The sequence below is a fragment of the Dermacentor albipictus genome, chromosome 7 (assembly GCF_038994185.2).
Source record: "Dermacentor albipictus isolate Rhodes 1998 colony chromosome 7, USDA_Dalb.pri_finalv2, whole genome shotgun sequence".
Classification (NCBI taxonomy): domain Eukaryota; kingdom Metazoa; phylum Arthropoda; class Arachnida; order Ixodida; family Ixodidae; genus Dermacentor; species Dermacentor albipictus.
The window spans coordinates 27,722,307-27,737,319 of record NC_091827.1 but is presented as its reverse complement, the minus strand read 5'-3'; the positions used below and the strand labels follow the sequence as shown (position 1 = coordinate 27,737,319).

Below are 15,013 nucleotides of genomic sequence, written 5' to 3'. Positions count from 1 at the left end.
GCTGAGATTGCGATGTCTGAGCTGCTTTCAATGCCTGACTGTAGGAAAGGTGGGGATTAGCGGTGTGGCGAAGACTTGGCAGCTGGTGAAAAGTGCGAAGCACTCCCCTACGTATGCTGCTCTTCTCGGGAGCATCTTTAGTCTTTCAGTCTTCCTGGAGTGGTCCCCGTTCGTCTTTTCTTCGTTTCTTCTTGGTTTCTGGTGTAGTCGTGGTATCTCTCTACAATCCTCTTTGCTAGCTCTGTTCTGGTCATTGTCTCTGCTGTGGCTCGCGCTCCGGCGACGTTGCTTTTCTGGTCTATGGTGTCTTTCGAAGCGGTTTGCTGTTGGGAGCAGTGGCGTAGCAACAGGGGGGGCCGGGGGGCCGTGGGCCCCGGGTGCAAGGGGCCAGTGTGAGGGGGGGGGGGTGTCTTATACATCTGACGGCACCCCTCTTTCCACCGGCTGCAGCTGGGGGGAGGGGGGGTGACAGAAGACCTATGGGCCCCGGGTGCCAGACGACCTAGCTACGCCACTGGTTGGGAGCTCAAGCCATTTGTTTCTACTGTGGCTCCTACTGCGGCAGCGGTGCTTGTGCTTTGGGTTCCTCGATTGCTTGGCGGGCTCATGCTCTTCCTGCTCTTTCATAGCGTCTAACTTGCATTGCTTGCGGCCTCTTGCACCCTTCTTGCTTCGTCAGCTTCTTGGCGTACTGGACAACCGGGGTAACTTGCTGCATGCTCTACACCGCAATTTCGGCAGCTAGGTCGCGCTCATGAGGAGTGTCTGCATTGGATCCTGGAGGTAACTTAGTTCCACATTTTATGCAGGCCACAAATTTGTTCCTGCGGGGACAGGCGTCCGCCCGCGCCGTGTCCAATGTGAAGGCATGAATGGCACAGCATGCTCCGAGGTCTATATTGGTACATTCGGTCAACCAGTCAACAGTAGAGAGCGTATCGTGGTAAATATGTTCCCCTCGAGAGTTATCAGGATTGTTCTCGATGAACGTATATACGCCTTACTTGCAAGATTTTAGCTCCTTGCACTTCTACCCCCCTTTCAAGTTCAGCTATCACAGGACACTGTATACCACGAATTATACCTTTGACTGTGTCCGTGCCATTCACCCGGTATATGTGAGGGTGTGAGGAGCGGGTGCTGTGTTCCCATTATCGAAACTTGCCATATGAGAAAACGTTTCTGTATTGCTGTTGGGCGGTAGCTGTCAACTGCTGTTTGGTTTTGGACAGTCGTCACCTTCACGTAGGTGTCTTTATTTTCCGTATATAGTTGCCAAGCCGGCTACGTGCACACGCAACAGTGGGTCCACTAGGGTCTTGCGGGTGGTTCCTATAATGCAGTACCGTCGGTGACTCGACGTTACGGTGACGAGCTCGTCAAGACGCTGACTAGTGTCTCTAACGGTTTGCCAGCCTTGGTCGGGGCTTGCTTTGGTCTTTTGCGTTTCCATCATGCTGGGCGCGTGCCAGCGGCGCTTTAGGCGGGTAGCACACGTGCACGAGCGCTCGATCTCTTGCAGCTAGGGTTAGCGTGGCGAGGCCAACGGCTAAGGCACAAAACAGTTCAGCGTTCCGTGGGAACGGAGAGTGAAGGTAGCCTTTTCACGTTCCACTCAATCTGAAGGTGTGGGTTGACTTCTGGTACGAAGATGACGAGATTCCGGTGCTGGAAACTGTGAAACTGCTGAACGTTCTCGGGAGCTCGAAGCGGTGAGCACGTCCCAATGGAATCGAGAGCTTCAGTAGACGAAATAATGTTTAGATAAATAATTAAACCTACAAACTCAATGTCTGTGTGACTTTCTTTTACTACGTACCGTAGCAAGAGAGATATGTACCTCCGCTTCGCCTGCTTGTTCCAATGTCGCGCAGTCGCGCGCTCGCACAGAGCGAAACTATGTCATATTCTACCGCGTTCCAGCACGCGATCATGCTCTGCGATCCGCTTGCGTCTACCTCCAGAGTTTGTGTATAGCACTGACTGACACCTCTACTCAGGTGCTCTCGTGCACAGCGCGCAAAATCTTATGCTGCGCGAAACGAGACAAACGCAACAGCTCACGCGCGAGGCCGTCAGCAAAAGTGCGCCGCGCAGTAAAAAAAAAAGCGAGAAAAAAAAAGCAATAAAGAGGAGGCGGGGCCCGCAACGTATGCCCCAAGCGAGCCTCCAGCTCCGGTACGAGAGAATGCAGGGAGAGAGAGAGAGAAGGAGATTGTTGTTGATGGGAAGGAAAGGTTGGGGTAAAGTGCAGCGCAGTAACTGTCTCTCAGCAGAGGGACACCTCAACCGCGCTGCACAGGGGGTAGGGAATGAAAGTAGAGGGAGAGAAAGTGCACCAGAAACAGCAGCACGCCGCGGAAATGCGATGGAGCTAACGGCGGTCGGCGAGGCCGACAGCCTCGGAGAATGTCAGGAGCGCACGTAGTAGTGTCCTGTGTCGTGAAGGGCAGCCCGAGGGGTGCAGGAGTTCAGTCACGGTGTCGCACGGCAGGCCGTGCCCACGGTAAACACGGGCAAGAGACGCGCGCGCGAGCGGAAAGTTGGGGCACTCACATAGCAGATGCTGGAGTGTCCCCAGTGTCCCGCAGTCGCGGCAAAGGGGAGAGAGGGCTCCACGCAGTCGATGCCGCCGCTCGGCGGGCCACACCGCCACACTGGCCACACAGAACCGGTCCGAAGGGCAAGGAGGAAGGCGCGCTCGCGCCTAGTGAATCCGGTCTGCGGGAGATGGCGCGGTGGGCGCCCCTGCGCTGAGGGACTTTACGACTTTACCCTGCGCAGCGTTGCCATCTGGTGAAATTGGCCACCAGATTTCGGAAATCTGGTGAAAATGTAGAGCTCCTGGTGGCCAGGCCAACAAACTACTACACCAGACAAAATCTGGGGATATCTGGGGAAAACCGCTCTACCGAAATTACCGTCTACCCGCGCTGCTCATCCAATCGTTTAACACTAGGTAGCGCCTGCTTGTTTATTCCTCATGAAATCCCTGTGTTGCGGTGCTACTGCTAGGGTACAGTGAACTATATAAAGCTTACTGTAACTAAGGTTTGTGCTAGCGTGTGATGCTAGCGCTAGGTTTCAACGCACGTATAGTTATAAGTCCTTTCAATAGACGGCACCGGCTATTCTAGTGGAGGAATGAATTTACCGTGGGAAGCACGGGAAGAGCAACACCGGGCCACCGGCGATGCGTCAAGTGGCCAGCCAACACACGTGCTGATGCTCCGCTCGTTTCGCTGTCACAAAAACCTGTTGCGCAGGCCGTCTTCGACGGGAAGCTTCCTGGGGATTCTGCAACATTCTGGGCTAGAATTTTCAAGTTTAAAAATGCCATGGGGGAAAAGCCCTAGCGGGAATTAGCATTGTATGCACTGGCTTGTCTTTCTTGCCCAGTGTCGAATGCAGTGGTGGAGCGTGTCTTAAGTCAGGTCACGTGTGTTAAGACGAAGTACAGGAACAAAATGCCGCTGAAAACTTTGGATTCCATTGTACGAATTCGCACAACGTTGACCTCCAGAGAGGGGTGTTGCGTGAAGTTCACTATCACAGACGATATGGTACACAGGTTTCGTTCAGGCATCTACGATGCTCCAAGGGATGATGAAAGGCTTCTCATCGTGATTTTATATAAATAATAAGATGAGTGCTTGACGAATGTTAATTCTTGGTCATTTTTGTGCATTTTAAGGCAATTTTATTTTCTGGTGAAATCTGGGGAAATTTTAGCGAGTTTCTGGCGTCGTGCCGACTTTCCAATCTGGCAACGCTGACCCTGCGCAACTCGGTCGTCGAAATGGCGGAGCGCGAGCTCCCGTCCGAAGTGGAGTCGCGCTGTATCCAGCGAGCTCACCCGGTCTGTCAGCGCGATCGATGAGTCGTGTGCGCGCCTGGCCAGCTGGTCCGCCGTCTCGTTGCCCGCGACTCCGACGTGCGAGGGGATCCACTGCAGGCGTAGGTTGCATCGCCCCTGCAGTGCGTGCAGACGGACGGCAACGCGCTGTGCAAGGGGCGGCGCGCGCTCGTCGAGTAGCAGCTGCTGCAGCGCGGACCTCGAGTCGCAGAGAATCGCCGCGCTGGTGATGTGCGGCGACTCCTCGAGGACGTCCGCAGCGAGGTGAAGTCCAGCTAGCTCCGCCGTGGTAGAGGAAGCCCGGTAGTAGAGCCGGCACTGCAGGAATTTCGCTAGCGGAGGCTAGTTGGGGGGCAAATGGAGAAAGTGCCTGCGTTGGCGGTGACGCTCGCCTCCTGAAATCACGGGTTCGCGGCACTGAAACATTTCTATCTCGGCTAGTAATGAACCAATGTGAAAAAATTCTTGCAGTAGAACGCCTCCTAAAGGGCACGATTTCCAGCGTATAATGAACATTTGCTATGTGGCATGGTGAGGGGCCCTTTAAAAAAAAAAGTTCCTGTGGAATCGGTACGTGCCACTGCCCTAGTATATAAGCAGAACAAGGTGCAACGCATAGTATGCACGTATGTCATTCAATGATACTCCGCTACTTCCGGTTTACAACAGCGCCATCTTGGGGAACCTATAGGCCTATGCGCGCGCCTGTTGATAAGTTACCCCAAGATGGCGGAAGCAGACGACAGCAGCGGATGTGACATCACGTGCATACTATATATAGCGAAGAAGTCGGCTAGAGGAACATGAAGAAGTAGTCATCAAAAGCAGCAAAGCGCGAATAAACAAGTAAATGGAACAAAATAGGACCGGGGGGAGCGTGCCTTGAGCGAGGATGGTGACGGTGAAGACCTTAATGTCTTTGGCACATACTCACACACGGGGATTGCCCAAGAGTCAGGCAGATTGAGCGAGCAGCACTGAACTACACACAAGTGAAGAAGTGAATAGATTTCTGTGAACATAAAAAAAGAAAGAAAAAATATGTGCCCTTCCACTCTGTGAAGAGGGATTAACCAGCGAAGCTGTGTATGTGGACCCCTTCATGACGAACTGCACCTCCGCCGCGGGTCGGTCCGGCATTGCACTATCTTCGGGATTTTTTTGCTACACGCGGACACTATAGTGGGGACAGTAACCGTTTACACCTTCGCTGTAAAAAAAGAAGCATGGCCTATAGCCGATTATTAATACTTTGACTAAGCGACGACAGCCCGGACTTTATTAGCATTCTTTTAATAGCGCCACACGCAGTGATCTTCTTTTTTTCTATTCCTACTGCCATACGCTATTCTTTGTCATTGCATTAATTTGGATTTGTTATATGTCTTCTTATTCTTTATTTCCTCTTTCCTTGCTGCCTTCTACTTCTACTTTCTTTCGTCCGCTTCCTGAAGCCCACAAAGAAGCAAACGTAGGTAGGCGCTGTGTTCCTTCTGGTGGCTGTTGCCAGCCTGCTCCTTGCTTTCGCTTTCTATCGTTTGTATGTATGTTCAAAAATTAAATAACAGTAATAACGTATGGAATGGAATGGAAAACTTTATTGACTCTTTAAAGGTTTTAGCGGGTCGAGGCCGAAGTCTTCATTATTGAAGCTTGAGTCCTCTTCAGCCATGGATGTGCCCCTAGTCCAGGGCTCCACTGAGCCGGGCCGCCTCGCACGCGTGCGCTATTAGAGCTCTTTGAGTCTCTAGCTCGCGGCTGGTGAGCCAGCTCTCCCATTGCTCCGCGCTTGGTGTTTTGTGTTTGTGGAATGCCTGGTTTCTTGTACACTCCCATGTAATGTGGTATAATGTTGGCTTAGCTCCACACCACGGACAGGTTGCGCTATACTGCGTGGGGAACATCCTACTTAGTATGTGTAAGTTTGGAAAGGTGCCCGTTTGCAGTCTCCGCCATCCTGCGGCCTCCTTCTTTGTTAATGCATTAATTTTTTGTTCGTCTGTTCTTTTTCCTGTTTCTTTGTCTTTCTCTTTTTTGACCCGGTGCTCTCTCGTGCGATCGTCTGCTTCAAAGGGTGGCGCCTGCATCACAACCGCTACGATCATCATCATTGCCATCGCCACCATAATTGCCACGCGCCTAGAAGACTTCTGTGCCTGGAACACTTCGAATCAACAGCAACGACACACTTTAGGCGCCCGTATAGTCGGCACTTCGTCAATCGACCGCACCGCTATGTCAGACAGCGACGAGGAGCCGGAGTACGTGGAGCCCAAGCGGCAAGTCCTGTCGCCCGCCGACATGAAGCGCTGGACCGAGAGCGAAGCGTACGGCGAGTACGTCGGCTTCGTTCTCGCCCTCAACGAGCGCGTCAAGGGCAAGAAGCTCACCGACGCCTTCCACGTCTCCGAGGTCACCTCGGCCCTGCTGTCCGTGCTGGACACGCTGGACCGCTGGGTGCGGGAGACGCCGCCCGTCAGCCAGCCGCAGCGGTTCGGCAACACGGCCTTCCGGACGTGGCTGGGCAAGGTGAACGACGAGAGTCGACGGCTGCTGGGCGACGCGCTGCCGGCCAGGTGCCGGCCGGCCCTGGTGGAGCTCGTGCCTTACTTCGACGACAGCTTCGGCAACTCGACGCGCATCGACTACGGGACGGGCCACGAGATGAGCTTCGCCATGTTCCTGTGCTGCCTGTTCAAGATCGGGGCCTGGGTGGAAGAGGATTCTGACGCCGTGGTCCTGGCCGTATTCCAAAGGTTGGTATAACTGCATTAAAACTTCTTTCTGGGCGAGTTGGTGCATACTTGACATAAAAATTGTTACAGCGCAAACACATGCAACCACAAAGTGTGAAGGACTTTGTGAAGGAAAGTGTTTCAGCGCTTGTGTCCCGTCCTTCACACTTTGTGGTTGCATGTGTTTGCGCTGTAACAATTTTTATGGTATAGCTGGCTTACGTGTGTGTGTGGGGTGACTTCCAACGTTCCTTATGATTAAGCTTACGAAAAATGAGTTTCATGAGTACCGGTGTGCAGTTTTAGGTTTCATAAGTACTAGTGCGCAGTTTTGGGTAATTAGTCTTGAGGCCCCTTAAACTACGGGCACCGTGTTGCAGCTCTTATTGCACGCGACTGGTATGCAATTCTTTTTTTATTATTATTATATATATTATCGCCCTACCGTAGAGCCGATCAGCTCCGTATGACAGAACGCATCGACGGATGAGTCTAGTCTACGCGCCTGCGCGCAATGAGTAGCCCGGTGCCAGTGTCCTCGGCTGTTCCGCTAGGCGGAATCGCCCCCTGCGCTTTGTGTCGCGTTATCTGTTCCTGTCTTCTTCGTTTTCTTAGGGACTAATGACAGGACGCTGATGTGTTCAGGGATGACACCACCGATGCAGCGGCGCTGTAAACGCCTATAGCGGTCGTGAGGACAATGGTGTGCCCGCCTCGCAAAGTAATATAGTAATTGGGTGCTCCGTGGCAGTGGTCTTGTGAAGGTGTCGCCTATGGCAGTCTACTGTTGTCGTAACACGTACTAGATAGTTTCAGAGCAAATATATATTACAGGTATGCGTCTTATTTCTTTCGGGGGAGCAGATGGGGGAGAGAACTCAACGTCTTCTTTGGCTAAGCCAGATCCATTCAGGGTTCGTGTGATATGGGTATCTAACCGCTTTCGTCTAATAAATCAGCCGGTTTGAGGCTTTCTAGAGCACTTTGGACAAGAGGGCGTCAAAACGACTCTCGGAACGAAAAAAGACACACCAAGGATAGCATAGAGCTTTGTACAGATCATAATGCACAATCAGCGAAAAAAATGTCCGAAACGAATTCAAAGTTCAAATTGCGCGCTCCCTAAACCGGAACCGAAAGCGTGGTTTTACTCAAGGAAAAGCGTGGGCCCATCACGAAGATAGTGAATTAAATCTTCAAATGTGAGCCGATTCCGAAGGTGCATTGTAAAAAGAACGTAAAGTAACGGATAAGTAAAAGGCTCTGCGTAAGAGTATAGATGGCACTAAAGCAGGGTAAAGTGGCGTAGGTCGAGTATAGGGCGACTCAACAGCGGTTGCTAACGAATGAAAGAAAAGACAGGTCTTCTGGAGGAGCGTCTCTTCCTCCCCGAACAACAGACGTGGAACGACAAACCGCATGCACACACTAACGCGCCCCGGAAGACATTCTCCGTCTTCGATGTGTCAGCCGCCGTTGAGTCGCCTCTTGAAATTACGTTTTCGCTCAGGTACCTGGAGCTGGTGCGTCACCTCCAGCTGGAGTACCGCATGGAGCCCGCCGGTAGCCACGGCGCCTGGAGCCTCGACGACTACCAGTTCCTGCCGTTCATCTGGGGCAGCGCTCAGCTGGTCGGCCAGCACGCGATACAGCCCAAGTCCTTCCCGACCCCAGGGTTCGCGCAGAGCTGCTCGCGCGACTACATGTTCATGGGCTGCATCGAGTTCATCTGCAAGATGAAGAGCGGCCCCTTCCACGAGCACTCCAACCAGCTGTGGAACATCAGCGCCATCCCCAGCTGGGCCAAGATCAACGCGGGCCTGATCAAGATGTACAAGGCCGAGGTCCTGGGCAAGTTTCCGGTGGTCCAGCACGCGGTGTTCGGAAGACTGCTTCCGTTCTGCCCCCACCGGAAACTGGACCCGACGAAATAAGAGACTGTCCTCTTGATTATCGCGCGATATCGCATTTATTAAAGCCAATATGCTGGTACATACATTCGTTGTAAAAGCGCTTACGACACGATTTTTGGAACCTTAAAAGGATCGCAGTTGGCGATTATTAATGTTGGGAAACAAACTATTTTAACTTTGTAATGACGTCGTCTCGGAATGCCGGACTTTGCAGCATCGACATCATTGTGACGACATGACACGAATCAAAATTTGTTGACGTCGTGCAGCGATCCGCTATGATGGTGTTTCTCGTTAAAAAGAAAGAAAAAGAAAAAGAAATTCTGTATATCCCACGCACAGTGGAAATCGAAGCTTTTTGTGCTATTTGCTTTTATTGACGATAATTCGCGCTGATGTTGGTGGCGAATGTTTAAATTCTTCAACGTTTAGTCCAACACTAGAGCGGTGAGTTGATGTTAAACGTTAACTTGCGTGAACGACTGCTGTTTCTCTGCGTAGTAAACAGAACACACAGGGAGACGTGTTTGCCTGAGGCATAGTTGTGCGCCATTGTCCATAATCTCCGAGAGGGTTGAGCAATGTCACTGCCTCACATGGCACATCGCCTTGTGGCAAAAGCGCTAAATTTTAACTGAACTATGAGGCTCTACGTGCCAATACGTACCACAATCGGATTATGAAGCACGTCGTAATGGCGGACGCCGGATTTTTAACACCCTGGCGTTTTTTAACGTGCACCTAAAGCTATGTGCACGAGAGTATTTGTATTTCGCTGGATACCATTTAAATGTGACTGCCGCGGTTGGGATCGAGCCAACCTCGATCAATGCCATAGCTGAAAAGCTACCGCGACGGACACAGAAGTGTTGATTTGACGTGCGACCGCTTCTGTAGTGTCGCCTATAGACCTCACGGTGATTTAATGCAGCTTTGTGTCTGCACGCCCTGCGTCATTTGTCCGTTTAATAAATTTGCGTGGAGTTTGTTTTTCGGAAACAGCAGAAAAGTACCGTATACCGCACCTCGAACTTAAATTTATCCAGTTTGTCCGCAACCGCTGTCGCGTCTGGTACATAGTAGCAGCCGTTTCCTTGCCTGCTCGCGTCACCTTTTCCCAGTGGCCCAAGAACGGCATACATCTACTGCCACATACCCGGTGACCCCAAGCTGGCATCAATAGGTTCATGGAAAACCGGTACAAACCGAGTGGAACATACCTAGTGCTCCCGGCACAAAGCTAGTGGTACAAACACAGTGCTCCAAGTCGGCGTCAAAGAGTATCTTCGAACAGCGGTTCTTACCCATGGTCCCGCATCTACAGTGACCCACGATAGCGTAAAATTGGCCCGTTGAATATGGGCACGTATGTATACACACTGACACATAGTCAATAACTCAAGTTGATCCGATGGTTGGTTTCGAGCCCCGTTACCTCTGCAGCACAGTAGCCCGATGCGCTAACCGTTCGACCACGGAGTACCCAGTGACCCAGTTAGGCAGGAAAAACGGTTAGATGCAAACAGGTGGCCCCCGTAAAGCCCGTGAACTACAGAAATAATGCGAGCGTATTAAAACGATTTCTCCACAGTGAAAACGCTTCGTCCACAGAACACCCAAATCATGTCCCTACGTCCATGTGCCATTTCGGATACAGATAGGACATCTGCTGGACGTCCAGTTTCGGGTATCGTGTATCTCGGATGTCCCAAGGATATTGCACATGGACCTACTTAGGATATCCTACCACGTATGTCCCCAAGGTTATCCTATATAAGGTTCACTTTCCGGCATACACGCGAATACTAAGTCTTCCTATTAGGGCTTTTCTACGAGTTTTCTCGTAACAGAATTACGTTTTCTCTCACGTCCGAATTACAATGCGAATTAGGCTACCGTGTCTGCAGCCTCGCGTGTACGTCGCATTTCACGAATTTTCTAACGCAATTCGAAAACTTCAGTCAGTTCAATAAGTGGTCACTTGCGCTCGGTGGAAGAAGGCCTAGAAAAATGAGAAGTACGCTGCACTAAACTCCAGACACGTGCGTGCGCGCGCACGAAACGTGTGCACTGTCTACAGTCAACCGCAAATGTTTACGGGACGCAGGATCTGCCAAGAAGCTGAATGTTCGCGAGGCGTGGTCACACAGCCTCGAATTAAGTGTTCCAGCATGCAGTAGCCTTCGCCACCTACACAGTCATTCATTAAATACGAAGTGCCACGAATTAGCAGGGCAAGAATTCACATTTGAAGGGGAAACCGCATCCCGTAAACTTTCGCTGTAGACTGTACCTTCTTGATTGTGTGCCGCGACCCCAATAGACATTATGACGAACACTGCAAAAAAACATCCTTGGCGTATGTCCCTACGACGTCCACAAAATGCGGTCAAACGGTCGTGTGAGGGACGTCTACAGGACGTATTCGACACATTCCTAGGATATTGCCGCGTGCGTTTATGTCTGCTTTGCCCGGTAACTCACGTTGACACAAGCGGTTTCTTAACAGCACGTTAGCAAGGCTCCAACAGACTCTTTCGAGGTCTCTTGGAAAGTGCAACGGACTTGCCGTACGTACCATGCGACCAGGAAGGAAGGGAACATTCACCGACGATTACGATGCTGCGAAAGTTGAGCGCGGCTCTATACGTGTTTTCATTTCGCGATATATTGAGGCAAATAATTTCAGGGAGACATGTAGCAGAGTCGGCAATCGTCGAAAATCTGACCTGCTGGTCAGGCTCGCCGGCTTTTATACGTGACTCGTCGAAGGTTCCAGTGCAATCGCCGGTGCCACTTGCTTGGCTTCCAGAAAGTGTTACACAATTCGCGTCGCGCATACAACCCGTTGACGAAAGAATCGCAAGCGATGAAAATCGAAACAAGCGCGAACGAGACCAAACCAAGCAAAACAACATAACCGCGAGCGAGAGCTGACGCGAGCAGACGATAGTACGGAATTAGCGGTCTGGCTTATACAAGATACGAATACGCATCGAGCGGTCGGGTATGTCCGCATGAAATCAGCCTCACACGTGCACGTCACTGAAGGCGCCGCTCTCACTGGTCTCCGCCGTTTGCGTATCCATAGTTTGCGGTTCGCGTCTTTCATCTGCCTCTCCGCGTTCAGTATTTCATCTTTTACTGTTGTGCTCGTTCGCTGGGTTACGCCGCCGCCGACGACGCTCGCTGCAAAAAAAGCTGCGCTCTAAAAAATTAGTGGCGTTCCACCGATTAACTTGGTGAACGCGGGTGACGTGTAAGCGCATGGGTGCTATTAGCCCCGAGAACGAACTACAGGGGCGCTGCGAGCGCCGCTCGCGTGAAGTCAGGGCATGGATATGGTGGCCATAGCATGGATTCGCGCCTGTCGTCTGCTGCAGTTCGGGCGCTGTCCGGGCGCCTTCTGCAGTGTTTTCGTTTGTTCGCTCGCGTTCCATCTGCCTGTATACTTATAGCGGTCATCTGAAATATATTTTTACGACGTCTTCGTTCGCGAAAATTTATTCAAGGGGATTATGGCAATACAGTTCCCTAAGGCAACGCTACAACGCCAGCCGAAGGAGTGCCGACCAGCACACTGCAGGTTTTCCATGCGCGGATCGACAACCGCAAAAACATAGCATATAAGAATCCAGTCATGATACCATACCTGCAGTGGTGCAACAAGTATGTCACAAACACCAGCTATATATGACTTCTACAACAAATCAGGTTTGCTCACGACGAGTATCGTTCATGGTATAAAGAATTTTTGCATTTCTTCACCGAAACGCTCGGCAGTAACATGAGGACTTAACACTGCAGTTTAGAGCGTACCAGCACCATTTACTTCTTTAACTGCTTCTCAAAATTACGTGGTACTTCACGTGCTTATCTTAAGTGGCGGTAATTTGAAGTAAAGCTAATTGAGGCTTACAGCTGTTTGTAAATACGAAAAGGAATGCACCAATATATATTTCCTTTCTCGTGCTACACGTTCAACTCCCTTGAGCTATTTACTGGTGTTTATTGCTTGAGGAATATACAAGGCGAATCTGTTTGGCAAACTGACATAGGCTGCTCGGCCCAAATTTTTTAGTGAAATTTGCTTTTTGGGCCGTATGGCTGCAACCAGAAAGAAGCCGAAGCGTCATTCATTACTAGTATGGAACCTATTGAAGATATAATTGACCGGTCGAGGGTAAAAAATCAAGTGGAATCCAGTGGCTTGTGGCGTCTTAATTAAGGTTTGTGAGGTTATGTACTGATGAAGCAAATAGTTCTCGTTTGTATAAACAATGCTGGATTGAGACGCGATGAGGCCGAAGGTGCTTGAATTCGCCTTTTCTAGGCAGCCTAATCTGTGCTCTAGTACCTAGAGTATACTTTAGGCATTGCAACTGGTGCTGTAAAAAAAAACTGCTTCATGGATTCAATTCGAAGTTGTAGTAAGCTGATGGGTTTCGCGAAGAACGCGTGCCTCGCCATAACAACAGTCGGTTGCTGCAGTCGCGTTGGTGTGCCATATTGTCGACAAAGGCTACTGACGGCCACCATGAAACATTTAATCGCTTGCAATTTATTGGCTCTCGATCTTAACCACGAAACCTTTCTTTCAAGTGATTGCTACAATGGTACTTGTGAATTATTATATATGTAAATACTCTACATATGACGTGCCGTTGTGTTAGCAGCCATGAGCAATTCGCTTTATGGGGGCCTGTTTCAGAGAGCGGTGAAAGTAGCATCAAACATTTTTTATACAAAATGCACGCCAAACTCTTTCGTTTATGCATAATAATGTGGCCATTTTGACTAGAAAACTCACCAGAGTAACAAGAATCACGATGACAGCTTCGCTGGGCAGTGTTTTTCTAACCCAGATAACTTGTAGACACCAAATACCAAGATTTTTCTTCAGTGTAAAATGCAATGTCTCTCATAGCTAAGTACTAAGGGAATGGTTAGTGTTTAGCGAAGCATCATACACAACTTCGCGTGTTAAATTTGCTGACCCTCTTTTTTTGCTAAATTCATGGACAGACACAACGCATATATGCATTGCAAAACCAGTAGACTTCAACGCTACATAGCTTGTGATATCCAAGGCGCAAATTTTCTCGTCTCACACGCTTTTCAAGGAACTGCGGTTCATGCATGGCAGTAGAAAGAGGCCGACATATCCTTCAACAAGCATGGCTTGAGCTACGCATACCGCAAGCATACACGAAGGGAATGAGCGCACGCGGCAGCCGACCGAGCCGGAGCGAGCGGTGTCCCGGCCGTGATGTCACTTGCGAGAAGGCGCCACTCCAAATTCTTGCCGCTACTCACAACCACAACATGGTGCCTCACATGATGGAAGCTCAAGGCCTACAAGTAAGCAATTTGATGGGACCTTACTTGCATATTTTGTAAGTTCTAATTCATCAAGAACTTGCCCTGTGGATGCTGTTGCATATAAAAGGCCAGTTCACTACGAAACATGCTGTGATACATTTGTGACCACACTACTTGCACAGCTACAGAACAAATTGAATGAGTGCAAAAAAGCACGCACAAGGAACAGAACGAGAGCTCGTGCTGTTCCCCATCCTGTCTTGTCTTCCACGTTCCCTTGAATTCTTTGGTACCGTGAACCAACTCGCCCAACAAATTGTCTTGTTATACTCACATAGGTTACCCAGCACTGCCCATTTATAAAACGGAGTAGCACAGCGACGGATATCAGTAATCTTCCAATTGCTATTGCTTAGCCTGTCCGTATAGAGAGATACCGTAAGTATGGATGGCAGTGCTGGTAGCAGCATTTTGTAGTAGTCCAACCAAAAAGCACCACAAACATTTGTTTCATGCTGTTTTCGCTGGAAGCCTACACCAAAAACCAAATACCACATGGCCTGTCGTTGCAATAATAGTGTTATAAGCACTTCAGCACTCACTCGTGCTGAAGCTGCGTAAATAAATGCCTTGTTTTGAACTACAAAATTACGGGATTCTACGCAAGAACCACAATCTAATTATGAGTCACATCGTTAGTGGAAGACTCCGAATTTATTCTGACTGCCTGGAATTCTTCAGCGGGAACCTATACACAATACATGAGTGAAGCGAGAATTACAAATTTCTCGGTGCCTGCTCGCAAATAAAACTAGTCTGCACGTGTGTTTGAGTAAAAAGTCAACACTTTTTTTGGCCCGTATGTCTACAGCCGCTCATTTGCCATTGACGGTTAATTAGTACATCAGTGAGTATGTATCTGATGCAAGTTACCCACCAACTACATATTTACGAGGTTTTGCTGCATGCTACGTCTCAACTTCTAAATTGTTCAAATCACACGCTGAAACTGCGTAATTGAAGCAGTGTTTAGTGTTCACTATGGCATATTTGCCAGATCGTATCAAAGCGCTCCTGCAGCACTTCAAAGTTTGCGTAAGGCAGCAACTATGTGTTACTGTGGGCTGAAGAGGAACCCTTTCTTACATTGACCGTGGACACAAATCGGTGATGTGACACAGTGTGAC

At 50.0% G+C, this 15,013-nt stretch overlaps 1 protein-coding gene across 1 annotated transcript; it reads left to right on the top strand.

Moving 5' to 3' along the window:
* The first annotated feature begins 3,757 nt into the window (after positions 1–3,757).
* LOC139047362 (serine/threonine-protein phosphatase 2A activator-like) lies at positions 3,758–8,852 on the top strand. Its single transcript, XM_070521187.1, has 3 exons — positions 3,758–4,120; positions 5,930–6,612; positions 8,102–8,852. The coding sequence occupies exons 2-3, from the start codon at positions 6,092–6,094 to the stop codon at positions 8,523–8,525; spliced, it is 945 nt and encodes a 314-aa protein (XP_070377288.1). The 5' UTR covers positions 3,758–4,120; positions 5,930–6,091; the 3' UTR covers positions 8,526–8,852.
* Positions 8,853–15,013: the final 6,161 nt, after the last annotated feature.

Excerpts from the sequence above, each read along its gene's own strand:
- LOC139047362 (XM_070521187.1), top strand. The coding sequence starts at position 6,092 with ATGTCAGACAGCGACGAGGAGCCGGAGTACGTGGAGCCCAAGCGGCAA. Across the intron at positions 6,613-8,101 it reads GTCCTGGCCGTATTCCAAAG|GTACCTGGAGCTGGTGCGTC; the intron begins GTTGGTATAACT and ends GTTTTCGCTCAG.